Source organism: Mustela nivalis, assembly GCF_964662115.1.
Source record: "Mustela nivalis genome assembly, chromosome: 6".
NCBI classification, from domain to species: domain Eukaryota; kingdom Metazoa; phylum Chordata; class Mammalia; order Carnivora; family Mustelidae; genus Mustela; species Mustela nivalis.
Window position 1 is genome coordinate 27,074,390 of NC_139025.1, and position 15,804 is coordinate 27,090,193.

Here is a 15,804-nt window from a genome sequence, read left to right on the forward strand (position 1 = left end):
TCCCAAATCGCAGCTGAAGGCTACAGTAGCTTACTGGGGGAAGCAGGAGGTCAGCGTTTCTCACCACCCACCCCCGGTCAGATATCTGAGGTCAAGGTTAAGTAGCAGCAAGTATGGCTAGGAAGCTGAGGGCTCCCTTCCTCTGCCCAGCTCCCATTGACTGGTTCACCTTGGAATACTGAGATTAATGGGGTCCCAAACCTCCATCTATCAACCTGTGCTCCTAAATCAGAGGTGTTATTAAGAGAGAAACAAGAGATCTTCAGTAAGATTAAAAGTGGATTCTTCATCAGAAATAACAAAAAGTAACACATTCAAAATGCTCAAAAAAAAAAAAAAAATCCAATGTCAATCAAGAATCCTATATCCAGCAAAATTCTTCAAAAAATGAAGGCAAAATGTACTTCCACATTTAAAAAAACTGAGAGAATGTGTTTATACCAGACACAACTGTCATAAAATATCAAAATGAGAATTTCAAGCTGAAAGTAAATGATCACACACAGTAATTCAAATCCATAAACAAATGTATAGGCAAATATAATTAGTAATTATAAAAGATAGTAAAAATGCCTATTCCTTCTTTCTTCCCATAACTGATTTTAAAAGCAATGACATAAAATAATATGTAAATAATCATATTGTTGGCCTTATAAAATATAGAAATGTGATACAACTGCCAATAATAGCATAAAATAGCCAGGTGAGGAAAAAACTGTATTAGAATAAGGAAATGTTACCAAATAATAACTCAAATCCACAGGAATAAATAAAAACAACCAAAAATAGTAAGTAAAAATAACATAAATATTATAAATACATAATTTCTCTCCTTTATTCTCTCAGATTTTTTAGAAGACTTAAAATTATATATTAAGTTGTAATTATAACAGGTCTTGTTAGGTTTATAACAGATAAAGGTTTAACATATATAATAACAACAAAAAGTGGGAGAGAGAATAAAGCTATATAGGAATAATGTTTCTTTTTTTCTTTTTTTTAAAGATTTTATTTATTTATTTGACAAAAAGCATAAGCAGGGGGAGCAGCAGTCAGAAGGAGAAGAAGAAGCAGGCTCTCTGTCAAGCAGGAAGCCCACTGCAGGGCTCAATTCCAGGACCCTGGACTCACGACCCAAGTTGAAGGCAGATGCTTAACCAACTGAGCCACCCAGGTAACCCAGGAATAATGTTTTTATATCTCACTAGAATTCAGGTAATATGAATCTGGAGTAGATTCAATTAAGTCAAGATATACAACCCTAGAACCACCACAAAATAAATAATTCACTAAAATACAGTGGAAAAAATTAAAGGAATTAAAATGTTCTATCAGAGAATATTCACTTAATGCAGAAGACAGTAAAGAAAAAATAGATAAAAAACAAAATGAGACATACAGAAAAAAAGTTGACATATAAATCCAACTATATCAATATTAACATTAAATATGTATGGAATAAACAACTCAATCAACTAATTACATAACAACCAATTACATTTTTAAAAGCAAGATCTAACTATATGCTGTCAAAAGAAGACATATTTTAGATTCAAAGATATAAACAGATGGAAAGTAAATGGAGGGAAAAACATATATTAACAGAAACCACAAGAATAACTAAAGTAACAATAAACAGACTTTAAAACAAACAAAAAATTGTTACTAAGGTAGAGACATTTTATAATTATATAAAGATAAATCCATCAGAAAATATAAAAATTATAAACACATATGCACCTAATAAGAAGGACTCTAAATACATAAAACAGAATAAGAGAAAAAAGGCCAGATGACTCAACAATAGTAGTTAAAGACTTCAATTAGCTGCTATCAACAACAGAGAGAACAAGGAAACAGAAGACTTGAATGCTATAAACCAATAAGATCTCACAAACAGCTACAGAATAGAATAACAATAACAGAACATACATTCTCCTCAAGTACATATATAATGCTCTCCAGGATAGATCAAATACAAGGAAATAAAATACAACTCCATAAATTTAAAAGGATTAAAATCAAAGCATATTCTCCAATCTTAATAGAATGAAATTAAAAATCAATAACAAAAAATTGCAAAAGCTCATAAAAATGTACCAATCAAATAATTCCCTCCTAAATAAGCAATGGGTCAAAGAAAAAATCACAAAAGAAATTAGAAAATAAAGTGAACAATAATGAAAATATAACAGAATTGGGGTGTCTGGGTGGCTCAGTCATTAAGCGTCTGCCTTTGGCTCAGGCCATGATGGTCCTGGGACTGAGCCCCATATCAGGCTTGCTGCTCAGTAGGAAGCCTGCTTTCCCTCTCCCACTCCCTCTGCTTGTGTTCCTGTTCTTGCTGTCTCTCTCCGTCAAATAAAAAAAAATAAAATTAAAAAAAAAATAACAGAATAAAAATGAAAATACAACATAACAAAACTTAAAGAGATACAATACAGCTGAAGTACCACTTACAGAGTAATTCATAACTATCAATACCCACATAAAAAAAAAGAAATACCTCTATGCTAAGCGAAGTAAATCAGTCAGAGAAAAGCAAATATCATACAATTTCACTCATACATGGAATTTAAAAAACAAAACAGATGAAACATATGGGAATGGAAGGAAAAATACAGTAAGATTAAAAAAAATAAAAAACAGAGGGAGGCAAACCATGAGAGACTATTAACTGTAGGAAACAAACAGAGGGATGTTGGAGGGGAGGTGGGATGGGCCTTTAGGAAGGCACTAGATGTAATGATGAGCACTGGGTGTTATATGCAACAGATGAATCACTAAATTCTACCCCTGAAATTAATAATACACTACATGTTAACTAAACTGAATTTAAATAAAAAATTTAAAGAAAGAAGTATCTCAAAAAATAACCTAATCTTCTACCTACAATCTTTAAAGAGCAAACTAAACTCAAAGTTAACAGAAGGGAATAAAGATTAGAGTGGAAATTACTGAAATAAAGAAGAAAACAGAAAAATCAACAAAAGTTGTTTATTTGAGATGAACAAAACTGACAAACCTTTAGGTTTCCTAACCAAGAAAAAAAGGGAAGACAAATTACTAAAATCAGGAATAAAAGAGGAACATTCTACTAAACTTACAGAAGTTAAAATGTAATACGTAAGAGAATACTATACATAAACATATGCAAACAAATTAGGTAACACAGATAAAAGAGACAAGTGCCCTGAAAAACACAAACTACCAAAGCTGACTCAAAAAGTAACATAAAATCTGAATATACCTATAAGAAGAGGTTGAGTCCATAAACTAAAACTTTCTGGTAGGAAAATCACAAAATCAGATAGCTTCACTGATTAATTCTACCACACATATGAAGAATTAATACCAATCCTTCGCTAATTATCTTAAACAGAAGAGGAAGGAACATTTCCCAACTCAGTTTATGAGGTCAGTATTGGGTGAAATACATCAATCAGAGAAAGACAATTATCATAGGGTTTCACTCATATGTGGAATATAAATAATAGTGCAGAGAACAATGCGGGAAGGGAGGGAAAACGGAATGGGAAGAAATCAGAGAGGGAGACAAACCATGAGAGACTCTTGATTACAGGGAACAAACTGAGGGTTGCTGAAGGGGAGGTGGGTAGGAGGATGGCATTAATGGGTGATGGGCATTTAGGAGGGCACAGGATGTGATGAGCACTGGGTATTACATGCAACTAATAATCATTGAACATTATATCAAAACTAATGATATACTATATATTGGCTAACTGAATTTCAGTAAAAAAATAAAATAAAATATAAAAAACAAAGATGTTACAAGAAAAGAAAACTATGCACCAGTATTTCTTACAAATCTGGACACAAAAATCCTCAACAAAATACTAGCAAATCAAATCCAGCAACAAATAAGAAGGATTATACATGATGATGAAATGGAATTTATCCCAGAAATGCAAAGCTAGCTTAGCAGACAAAAATCAATCAATGTAATACACCATATAAATAAAATAAAAAACAAAACTACATGATCATGTCAATAGATCCAGAAAGTATTGGATAAAATCTAGTACCCTTTCATAATTAAAGCACGCCAAAAACTAAGAATAGAAGGGAAGTTCTTCAGTCATAAAAACTATTTACCAAAAAACCACAGCTAACATTACACTTAAGATTGAAATTGTTTCCCCTGAGATCAGGTACAGGATAAGAATGTACATTCTCACCATTTCTATTCCATATTTACTGAAGCACAATTAACCAAGGAAAAAAAGGAAAGGTATCTAAATTGAAAAGAAAGAAGCAAAACTATCTCTATTTGCAGATGACATAATCTTGTATATGGAAAATCCTCTAAGAATCAACTAAAAAACTACTAGAACTAAGAAATAAGTACAGAAAGCTTGTGGGATACAAGATCAGTATGTAAAAATTAATTTTATTTCTATATATTAGCAATGAAAAATCTAAAAATGCTATTAAAAACACAATTCATTGAGAGTTATGCTGAAATAATACTCAGAAATAGCAACTGTAACAAAAAGAAGGGCAAGACTTATACCCTGCAAACTATAAATATCTTTAAAAGAAGCAAAAATAGGGGTGCCTGGGTGGCTCAGTGGATTAAAGCCTCTGCTTTTGGCTCAGGTCATGATCTCAGGGTCCTGGGATCAAGCCCCGCATCGGGCACTCTGCTCAGCAGGGAGCCTGTTTTCCCTTCTCTCTCTCTGCCTGCCTCTCTGCATGTGATCTCTGTCAAATAAATAAATAAAATCTTTAAAAAAAAAAAGGCAAAAATATAAATATATGAAAAGGCATCCATCTTCACACACTAGAAGATTTACTATTGTTATAATGGCAATACTCCCAAATGATCTACAAATTAAACATAATCTCTATCAAAACCCAAACTGGCCTCACTGCAGAAATTGACAAACCGATCCTAAAATATCTATGAAAATGCAAGGGACCCCTAATAGCCACACAGCATTGAAAAAAAAAAAAACAAACAAAGTTGGAGGATCCATGCTTCCTAACTTCAAAATAAAGAGCTCTAGTAATTAGGGCACCATAACGCTCCCATAAGGATAGATACAGAGGTCAATGCAATAGAATTGAGAGTCCAGGAAAAAATAAAAATAAAAAACCTCGTATTTATTGCCAACTGATTTTCAACAAGGAAGCCAAGACAATTCAATAAGGAATGAACAGTCAACATATGGTGTAGGAACAATGAGATGATACCCACCTGCAAATGATAAAGTTGGACACATATCTAACCCTCTATTAAAAAATTTAAATGGATCAAAGAACTAAATGTGAGAACTAAAACTATAAAACTCTTAGAAGAAAGTATAGGTATAAATTTCATGACCTTGGATTAAGCAATAATTTCTTAAATATGACACAAAAACATACCAAAAAAAGAAAAATATATATATATTTGATTTCATCAAAATTTAAAACTTTTATACTTGAAATGACATCATTAAAAAGTGAAAAACAACTAATATAATATTGTATGTCAACTATACTGTAATTTTAAAATAAAGTTTAAGTTTTAAAAAGGAAGTGAAAAACCACCTACAGAATGGGAGAAAATGCCTGCAAGTCATACATCTGATAAGGGACTTTTACCTAGAATATGTGAAGAACTCTTACATTTCAATAATAAAAAAAATAATAAAACTCTTACATTTCAATTTCAAACATCCCAATTTAAAAATGGGCAAAGGGTCTGTCTATATGGGCATTTCTCCAAAGAAGAAATACAGATGGCCAATACACACATGAAAGGATGCCCAACATCATTAGTCACTAGTAAAACATAAAACAAAACTAAAACTAAAATAAGATACCACTTCACGTCTCCAGAATGGCTATAACCAAGAGACAGGCAATAACAACTGATAACCAACTACCGTTGGCCAGGAAGATGAAAAGTTATTTCTATTTGCCAATCATTTACAAAGAAAATGCAATGGAATCCACAAAAAACTATACTAGAACTATAGGTGAGTTCAGTGCTGTTGCAGAAAACAAGATCTTCATACAAAAATCTACTACATTACTATTACTAGTTACTACTTGAATGCAAAATTTAAAAACTACTATTTACAATAAAATTGAAAATGTGAAATACTTAGCCAAAATTTGATAAATGATATGAAATACCTGTACATGGAAAACTATAAATACTATTCAGAGAAATTAAAGAAAACCTAAATAAACTTGAGGCTATGTCTTGCTAAAGGGCTGCAAGGCTTGATATTATTCAAATATTAATTCTCCTTTACTTAATCTATAGATATCTGAGCAGGCTTTTTTTTTTTTTTTTTTTTTTTGGTTGAAACTGACAAGCTGATTCTAAAATTCACATGGGAGGGGGCACCTGGGTGGCTCAGTGGGTTAAGCCTCTGCCTTCAGCTCAGGTCATGATCCCAGGGTCCTGGGATGGAGCCCCGCATCGGGCTCTCTGCTCAGCGGGAAACCTGCTTCCCTTCCTCTCTCTCTGCCTGCCTCTCTGCCTACTTGTGATCTCCATCTGTGTAATAAATAAATAAAGATCTTTTAAAAATGAAAAAATAAAAAAGTAATAAAATAAAATTCACATGGAAGTACAAGCAACCTAGAAGAGCCACAACAACTTTGGAAAAGAACAAATCTGAAGAGCAAACACTACCTATTTCTAGGAACTGTTTTATACACACACATACACACACACAGAGAGTAATCACAGTAGTGGTGTAAAGATATGTAAATATGTCAAAGAAATAGAACAGAGTCCAGAAATAATCCTACATATACTAACTGATTTTCTACAAAGGTGCAAAGGCAATGCAATAGGAAATATAGACTTTCCAGCAAATGGTGCTAGAAGAGACAGAGACCCATACGCAAAAACTTCTCGGATACCACAGCAAAAGCATGTTCCATGAAAGTACAAACGAATAAACTGGACTTCATAAAAATTAAAAACTCCTGCTCCTCCACAGACACTGTTAACAAAATGAAAAGAAAAGCTACAGACTGGGAAATTATCTTTACAAACCATGTATCTGTGACTGACCCAGAATATGTAACACATAAAGAACTCTCAAAATCCAACGATAAGAAAAAGTCAATAAAAAATAGGCAAAAGAACACACACTTCACCAAAGAAGACACATGAAGCCCAAGCACATGAAAAGCTCAACATCATCAGTCATTAGGGATACGCAAGCTGAAGCCAAAAATAAAGTGCTATATCATCTATACTACGAGCTGCAATTTTTATAACTGATCACAGCAAGTGTTCACAATGATAAAGAAAAACTAGAACTCCCATTATGCTGCTGATGGAGATTTAAAACAGGAAAACTGTTTTGGAGAAGAGTTTGGCAGCTTCCTAAAAAGCTAAACAGAAGCATATCATTTATTATCCAGCCAATCCATTCCTATGTCTTTACCCAAAAGAAAAGACATAGATTCCCATGGAAAGCCTGTGCACAAATGTTCCTAGCTTTCTGTGTAGTAGCCAGAAAGTAGAAACAAGCCAAACATCTACCCACACGTGCATAGATAAACAAAAAATCTATGGTGTGTCCTTACAATGGAATACTACTTAGCAACAGGTGTATCACAATGTGGATGAATCTTAAAATAATTACCCTGAGTGAAAGCAGCAAGACAAAAAACTACATACTGAATTGGTTCCATGGAGACAAAACTCTAGAAAATGTGAACTAATCTATAGTGCCAAAAAGTAATAATCAGGGAAGTCACAGGGTGTGAGGAAAAGCGGGACAGAGGGAATATTTAACAAGGGACATGAGTACTCTTTGGGGGGTTTATCTAGATTGTGACGATGGTTTATTGAGCATTTACCTATTGTAAGTCATAAAATTGTGCACGTTAATTATGTGTTTGAAGTGAACCAGAATATGCCACCAAAGAATAGGCCACGTTGGTATAAATATTATTTAAAGTTAAAGGTATTTGAGATTCAAAATATGCCAGGACAAAGTCTTCTCTGAGCTTCCCTTAGTTTACTCAGAGCAGCAACTTCTGGGAAGTAAGACTGCCACAAATGGATCTACTCTGTAGGATGGATTTACTCCCAGGAAGGAAAATGGGAATAAAACCTACCCCCAAATCCCTTCTACAGAGGGTTTTTTACAGCCCTCAAGAGGGAAGACTGCTCTCCAGTATAGACATACAGTGTCCCAATCATTCTTGTTTGTTCTCCTGAAAACCCACTTATCTTCCCAAAAAGTCATTTATTTTCCATTAAGTGCCCTTTCTCCCCTTTTCCCTTATTTCTCTAGGTATATAAACCCAAATTCTAACCACCCCTCAGGGTTACTCATCACTAAGCATCTCCCATGTGTATGCATGTTGCTTGTACAAATAAACTTTTCTCCTGTGAATCTGGCATTTTTTTGACAGTTTAATAGGTGGGGCCTCAGTTTCTGAAACTAAAAGGGTATAGGAAGTAGCTTCTTCCTCCCTACATGTTATTTGTCATATGTCAATTATACTTTGGTAGAGCTGGGGTTTTTTAAAAAGGAAGTGTTTCATTGTGTTTTCTACTGTTTTTCTAATTCTAAGAGAGTCAGTTAATTCCATAAAAACAACAAAGAATTACCATAGTTTCAATGATGATGGTGAGGTTACCTTGACCATCAGTTAGGGCCACGTAGCTTCCTCCTTTCTCTAAGTGACCAACTGTCTTCAGGTAATACCAACCTGGTCGAGTAAACTGAGTGGTATGAGCTATAGAAAAGCAGAGAAAGACCCAATAAAATAGTGATGGAAGAGTTTCTTTAAAAAATAAAACCGATTGAGTCTAACAAGCTCTTTTTTATTTTAGAAGAAAATACATGCCAATGTCATGTTTCAACTTTTGAAGAATTAAGCCAGTTAAATGGTACCATTGTAGTAAGAATAACTATAGTTAGAATTACTGCTAAACATAAATGAACTACACCATTAATTCAAGAGTATTGTCTTTTTTTCCCAAGAATAAAATAATCTCTTCTGAACTATTGTGCCTCTCTATTTAACTCATCCTAATATAAATACAAAAAAAAGACTAAAAATAGTTAATATTACACTTCAAAAACTAAGCTTTAAGATTTCAAACAAGTTTTATTTGCAGAATATATATTTACTGGGTACCTCCAAAGCTGGCTCTGAAAATGTACTGAGCAATATTTCATGTCGCCTTCCTACCCCCAAGACAGTGACAATATTAGCAGAGTACATTAGTTCACCTAGATAATGTGGGACAAACAATTACAAATTTAAGGAGTCAAGCAATGAGGACATACATACAAGCATATTTTTTAAAATGTAATTTAGAGTTTAGAATAATGTTACGATTTCATGACTAATATCATGACTACAAATCCTTCTGAGGAAAATACATCAAATAAAAAATAAAATCCCCAAAATAAAGGTTTAAAAGAAAACAACTTCACTTCAAACTCAGATTTTTCCTATGAAAGCATCCTGCCTTTGAAGAAATGGATTTTTTAAAGACTGCAGTTATGATGTTAAAACAAAAGGTCATAAATGCTTTAATTTTTTACTAAAAAAAATTATAGAAAGAACCTGAATATTATTCAACAACAGGATTTTTATTCTGTTTAAATTATATTCAATTTTAGCATGGTTATATCATTCATGAAAAAGTGGTAATTGTCAACCACTGTCTGCGTGATCTCAACGTCCCTTGTGACTAATAACTGATACTGCAACAAAAATTTTGTTGCTACAGTCCTGCTGATTGTCTTTAAACTATTTTGAAACTTACGTTAAGTGTAGATAACTGATGGATGTGTAAAGTGTCTCCTATCTGGCAAGGACTGAATTGATTTCCTCCCATCCCTGCTATGGGAAATCCAACCTGTCTCCTTTTGCGATTTATCTCAAATTCTTTTACTCTAAATAAATGTGTACTGTTTTTGACTTCTCCTTTGAATTGATTGATTCATCTGCCTGGTTTCTACATAGCATGAGAAAAGTCTTTAACATGTGTTCATTTTTATGTGCATGTGAGTCATGATTTTACATTTTTCTTAAATTATCTATAACAATACTCATCAGTATAAAGCCACAATATCTCATAGAACCTTTACATCTACTTATTCCTTTAGTAATTCATTTGATTTTGTTAGCACACTATTCTCACCAACTAACTATATTAATACAAAGCAACAAAATGTCTCCAAGACTAATTTTAAGACTTCTAGATACTTCTGAGTTGCAATGAATCTTTACAAATACATCATTTCATTAGAAATTATCATAATTTATAATTATACATTTATCAGCTATTTCATGTATTTGTCTCCATCACCAGATGATAAGCCTTTTCCCTCCTCTCTTTCCCCTTTCTTCCTCTTTTCTAAGAGCCTGGTCTGAGGATAGCCAAGACTGGAATACAAAAAGTAATTATCCAAAAGGCTCTTAGAGAATACTATGGCAAATCTTACTTACAACAGAGACGAAAACTTAGAACTTACACATGACACACATACACACACACACACACACACACACGCACGCACACATATAATTAGTGTAATCCCTTCTGTTTTCTACTTTTTCTCCTTAGAGAGAAATCTGAGGCATGAGAGATGGAATCTGAACCATACCTGATACCCAGATAGGAGACTCTACTACATAGTGCCCACTCCATGGCTCCTGAGCGGTCATCAACCCACATCGTCCATAAGGCAACTGTTCATAGTAACTAGCCACCAAATTCCAAGCAATTGTGCTAAAAGGTTTATTTGATAAAAGAGAAAGGCCAAAATAGCTTGTGATCAAAAGGTAAATGTCAAGAAAACTGTATTTTTTAAAAAAAACCTTATTAGAATTTATATAAATATATGAAAAGGAGCAAAAATGACCACCCAAAACAAGAAAATAGAAGTCACCTAAGTTCATTCACATTTTGAAAACTTCAGCGCTGGATCCATCTAGGTATTTTTAATGGTGAAATGCATAATTTAAAAACACAAATTTATATGGGATATATAATTTTTGCTGAACAGTGGTATAGCCAGAAGATGAATATGCTCTACCAGTACCAGACATGTCACAGATTTGATTCAAATACAAATAAAGGCTTATCCATACCTGCTTTCCCTTCGACAGTCAGCCTTCTTAATGCCCCAGTTTCATGACATAATTTTATGAACTTGACTCTGAGCTGCTGCAAAGTTTTACAACTGAGAACTCTTAGAGTCAGACTGCCTGGGTTCAAATCATGGTTCCACCACTAACCTCTCTGGACCTCAGTTTCATCGTCTGTAAAATGAGGATAATAACCATATCTAGCTCACGTGATCATTGCAAGGAGTCACTGTATTAATGCCTGTAAAGTGTCTAGAACAAAGTCTGATGTCTAATACTACGATGAGTCTGTCTCATCTACAAGATGGGTCAGCTTGGTGGTCTGCATTTTGGCCCATTTCGGAATTCTATAGCTGGTACTGAACCCTGAAATAGTGACTCCGTAGTTTTCAGGAAAATCCAAGGGGAAAAGGGAAGCTCTGGCTCCTGGTACTGCTGGGTTTCTCACAGCTCAAAAACTAAATAAATAAATAAAATTTTAAAAATAACAAAATGAAACAACAACAACAAAAAAATAGTAACAATAATAAGAAACCCAGAGCTTACCCTCAGAATTTCCCTTTTTTCTTACCAAGTCCTCACCCATCATAAAATGACTTTTTTAGGAAATCAAAGCCTTCTAATTCTGTCAACACAAAGTAGAAATAATAGCCCCAATTTTCAAAAATCCTTACTACCAGCAAAAACTAAGAGTTCTCATGATTTTACCCCTGGATTACAAGATGCATAGTATCTTCTCTGACTAGTGATAGATACATAAACCAAAAACTACCTGACTAGCATTTTATTATATACACAAAAGTCTTTAAAATCTATATACCTCCCCTTTCTAAAAATATACCCTAAGGAAATAATTATAGATGTGTACAAAGATATCTGTATACAATTGATCATTTCAATGAGCACAAAGCTGTCAACTTAAAATAAAAACAACTTCCGTTTCTGGAAGAGAAGACCCTTCAGTGAGGTATAAGACACTGTCTACATCAGTGCTTCCCAAACTTGTGGGGCATCAGAATTGGCTGGGGCACTGATGACACAAGCAGAGTCTCCAACGCCTTCTGGGGAGATTATGAGTCAGCACACCTAGGCAGCTGCCAAGACATCTTGGCATCAGGTGCTTCTCGAGACAAGGCAAGTTTGGGGAACCATGTTCTATGTAACAGAATGTACATAAGCATTAAAAATGACGAAACAGAAGTACACTCAAATACGGAAAAAAAGGTCATAATGCCTTTTTAAATGAGCAGCTTAATACTAAACATACAGTATGGTCTTAATTCTATATTAAAATTTCATACATATAAATATAAATGGGAGGATATACACCAACATTTTTAAGGATGGTTCCCTCTAGATGGCAAAAATAGGGGTGATTTTGTTTCCTTCTTTGTACTTATATGCAGTTACTAAATTCTCTGTCATGAGTGTGCATTACTCTTAATACCAAATTATGTTATTAGAACCAAACTCTTCATGATAAGCATCTTTTCTTTTAGAAAGGGAAGAAAAAGAACAAAGGCTGTAAAAAGAACATATCAGCTCACATTAACATCACAAAAATATGTACTGGCTTACTTCTGTTCTATTTATTATTGTTTTAGAAAGCAAATTTGAATCTAATTACAGTTAATGCTTCTTAAAGCATTTAAGAAATGTTACTCTGAGAAATAAAAAGAGCTGTATTCTGGGATGCTGGGGTGGCTCAGTGGGTTAAGCATCAGACTCTTCATTTTGACTCAGGTCATGATTTCAGGGTTGTGACAGCAAGCCCTACGATCTCAGGGTTATGAGCATGGAGCCTGCTTAACATTCTCTCTTTACCCTCTCTCTCTGCACCTCCCTGCCCCGTAAGCATGCATGTGCGATGCTTCCTCTCTCCCCCCGCACCAAAAAGAACATTGTGTTCTCTCTTAAGAGACAGCTATACAAATTAAGTGATTCTATGAGGAATCAGTCAGGCAGATTGGGAAGTGGATAGTCCATAAGACCACTTGCCTGGTCTTCTCAAAAGGTTGCAGACATAAAAAATAGGGAAGGAAAGAGGGGCACCTGGGTGGCTCAATCAGTTAAACTTCTGCCTTTGGCTCAGGTCAAGACCCCAGGGACCTGGGATCGAGCACCATGTCAGTCAAGCTCCCTGCTCAGTGTGGACTCTGCTTCTCCATCTTCCTATGTGTACTCCCCCACTCATGCTCTCTCGCTCCCTCTCAAATAAATAAATTCTTAAAAATAAAATTAGGGATGGGCGCCTGGGTGGCTCAGTGGGTTAAGCCGCTGCCTTCGGCTCAGGTCATGATCTCAGGGTCCTGGGATCGAGTCCCGCATCGGGCTCTCTGCTCAGCAGGGAGCCTGCTTCCTCCTCTCTCTCTGCCTGCCTCTCTGCCTACTTGTGATCTCTGTCTGTCAAATAAATAAATAAAATCTTTAAAAAAAATAAAATAAAATAAAATTAGGTAAGGAAGGAAACCATTCTAGATTAAAAGAGATTGTAGGGCAGGACATCTAAATGCAATGCAAGCTTGATTGGCTCTTAGTTTTTTTTTAAAAAGGCTATAGGTGATACCTTGAGGAATAACTGGGAAAATTTTAACATACACTAAGTAGCAGATATTTTTTTAAAGGGCTCTTATGCTCTTATGTATCAAAATGATATACTGATCATGTAGGAGAATATCCTTTATGTTTTGGGACCACATGCTAAAATCTTTTGGGGCGAAGTGTTATGACATCTGTAATTTATAACTGTTCATTAAAAGATATACATAACATCAAAAATCATAGAACTGCATAAATTTTACTATAAATTATATCTCAATAAGCCTGACTATTCAATACAGGCAATATTCAAATATAAAAAAATACATAACCTTAGGTATAGATAGAGGTACAGATAAAGCTAATAAACCAAAATGTTTACAATCATTGAATCTAGGTTGTGACAATATGGAAGCCTATTGTACCTTTTTCTACTTATTGTGTTTTTGAAATTTTTCATAATAAAAACCTTTAAAAGTTTTCAATAACTTACGCAGTCATGTAGCCATTGATATAATTCTGATTCAATATGCGGCCCAAGCAGCCTGCACCCACATCATTATTTAAGGTGCTAAAATCTTCAGAAGACCAAAGCTTCTTCTTAGTCAACTTCGCATCCTTTACTGTGTGGGTCCCAGGATAATGAGCTCTAGAAAAGAAAGCATGGAAATGGGAAAAGGCAGAACATGCCACTTATATCTATTTGTTGAAAGAATAAAAACACGTCCTCACCACTGTTTTCTATTTTAAAACAATGGGCAGCTTGTGGGTAGAGGTCACACCAACTAGAAGCTTCTGCTTCCCATTCTTTTGTCTCCGGATGCCCTGAAAATGTGATAAGCCTATACTCACACACAGAATAGGAAGGAAGATCACCAGTGGATGAGAGATTTCTGTTTCTAGAAACCATAAAATGGATGGAAACCCACTGACAGACAGAGACAGCAGAGGAGGTCACAGCCTAGAACACTCCAAGAGATTAATCAGATGGAGAGAGTATTCAGACTTCCCAGGGGAAGCAGAGAGCTCAGAACAGAAGAAAGGAATATGAAGGAAACCAAAAATAAGACTAATGAGACTTCTGTATACCTACCCCTGAGTAGAGAGAGAAAAAAAGAGCTTGGTATTTTCCCAGGCAAAAACAAGAAGTCAAAAACAACCAAAGCCCAGAGAGTTATTTCTTGAATAAAAAGAAGACACTACCTTGGATAAGCTAGAAACTATCACCCCAAAGCAGTGGTGGTTCTTAACCCTGGTGCTTCTGCTGGTGGAGAAGGGAGGGCCAAGCAGGATTTGCTACTCCCATCCTAAGGTGCACAGGGCAGGTCCTCACAACAAAGAACTACCCAGGGAACATATCAAAAGTACAGAGGATGAGAACCCCTCCCTTATTCCACCATTTAAGAAAAGTCAGTCAAAGTATAAATGTGTATTTATTATTCTGAGTAAAAACTGACTTAATGATGATTTTGGAAGTTACTGATTACTGAATAAAAACAGTTAAGGAATTTCAAATAGAAATAGAAATAGAAAATGACAGAAGAACAAGAGCACATCAGCTAAGTGACTTTAGGCACATGAGTGTACACTTTCTAGGACAACAATTATTTACAGAAAACTAAATAATATGAGCAGAATAATGGGGACAGAATTAAAGCATAATTCTAAACTTTGTAGTTTGGTGTTGCAGTATTCTTTACATTAAAGAAATGAAGACCTGTTTTGGTTTGTAGTTATTTAATTCCACTTAGGTCATGAATCTTTCAAGAAAAATTCCCATTTGGGAATTCATTCTACCTCATGAAGATGAATTAGGGCACAGCATCAGTTTGGCACTTCAGGATTTCATGAGGAAGAAAAGAACATGAAACAAACAAGAGAGGACTAAGAAGAAGGATTCGAGAAAAATTAGGTAACAGCAAGATGTTGCCGCATCAGCGAACTCCACTGAAAACAGGCATTTGATTCAGCAGTGTAAATACACACTACCTACAGAGACCTCAAGGGTAGGCTAGCACCTAACAGGGTTAAGAAATTATTATTCTGACACTGCAATGCCCAAAACATGAAGTCTGTTACCAATCTTTGGAACAATTTTAACAAATGTTTACATTTTAGTTTCATAAGAATGAAGCTGAAGTATCTCAGAACCAAATATCCTAGAAC

At 34.7% G+C, this 15,804-nt stretch overlaps 1 protein-coding gene across 3 annotated transcripts in view; it reads right to left on the reverse strand.

The window, feature by feature from the left end:
• Positions 1-15,804, reverse strand: part of GALC (galactosylceramidase) — a 67,479-nt gene that overhangs the window by 18,435 nt on the left and 33,240 nt on the right. For all 3 annotated transcript variants that reach the window (XM_082735623.1, XM_082735624.1, XM_082735625.1), the window contains exons 8-10: positions 14,132-14,287; positions 10,617-10,741; positions 8,603-8,730 (exon numbers count right to left, since the gene is read on the reverse strand). In XM_082735623.1, coding sequence (XP_082591749.1) covers positions 8,603-8,730; positions 10,617-10,741; positions 14,132-14,287 — 409 coding nt within the window. The remainder of the gene's footprint in view (positions 1-8,602; positions 8,731-10,616; positions 10,742-14,131; positions 14,288-15,804) is intronic.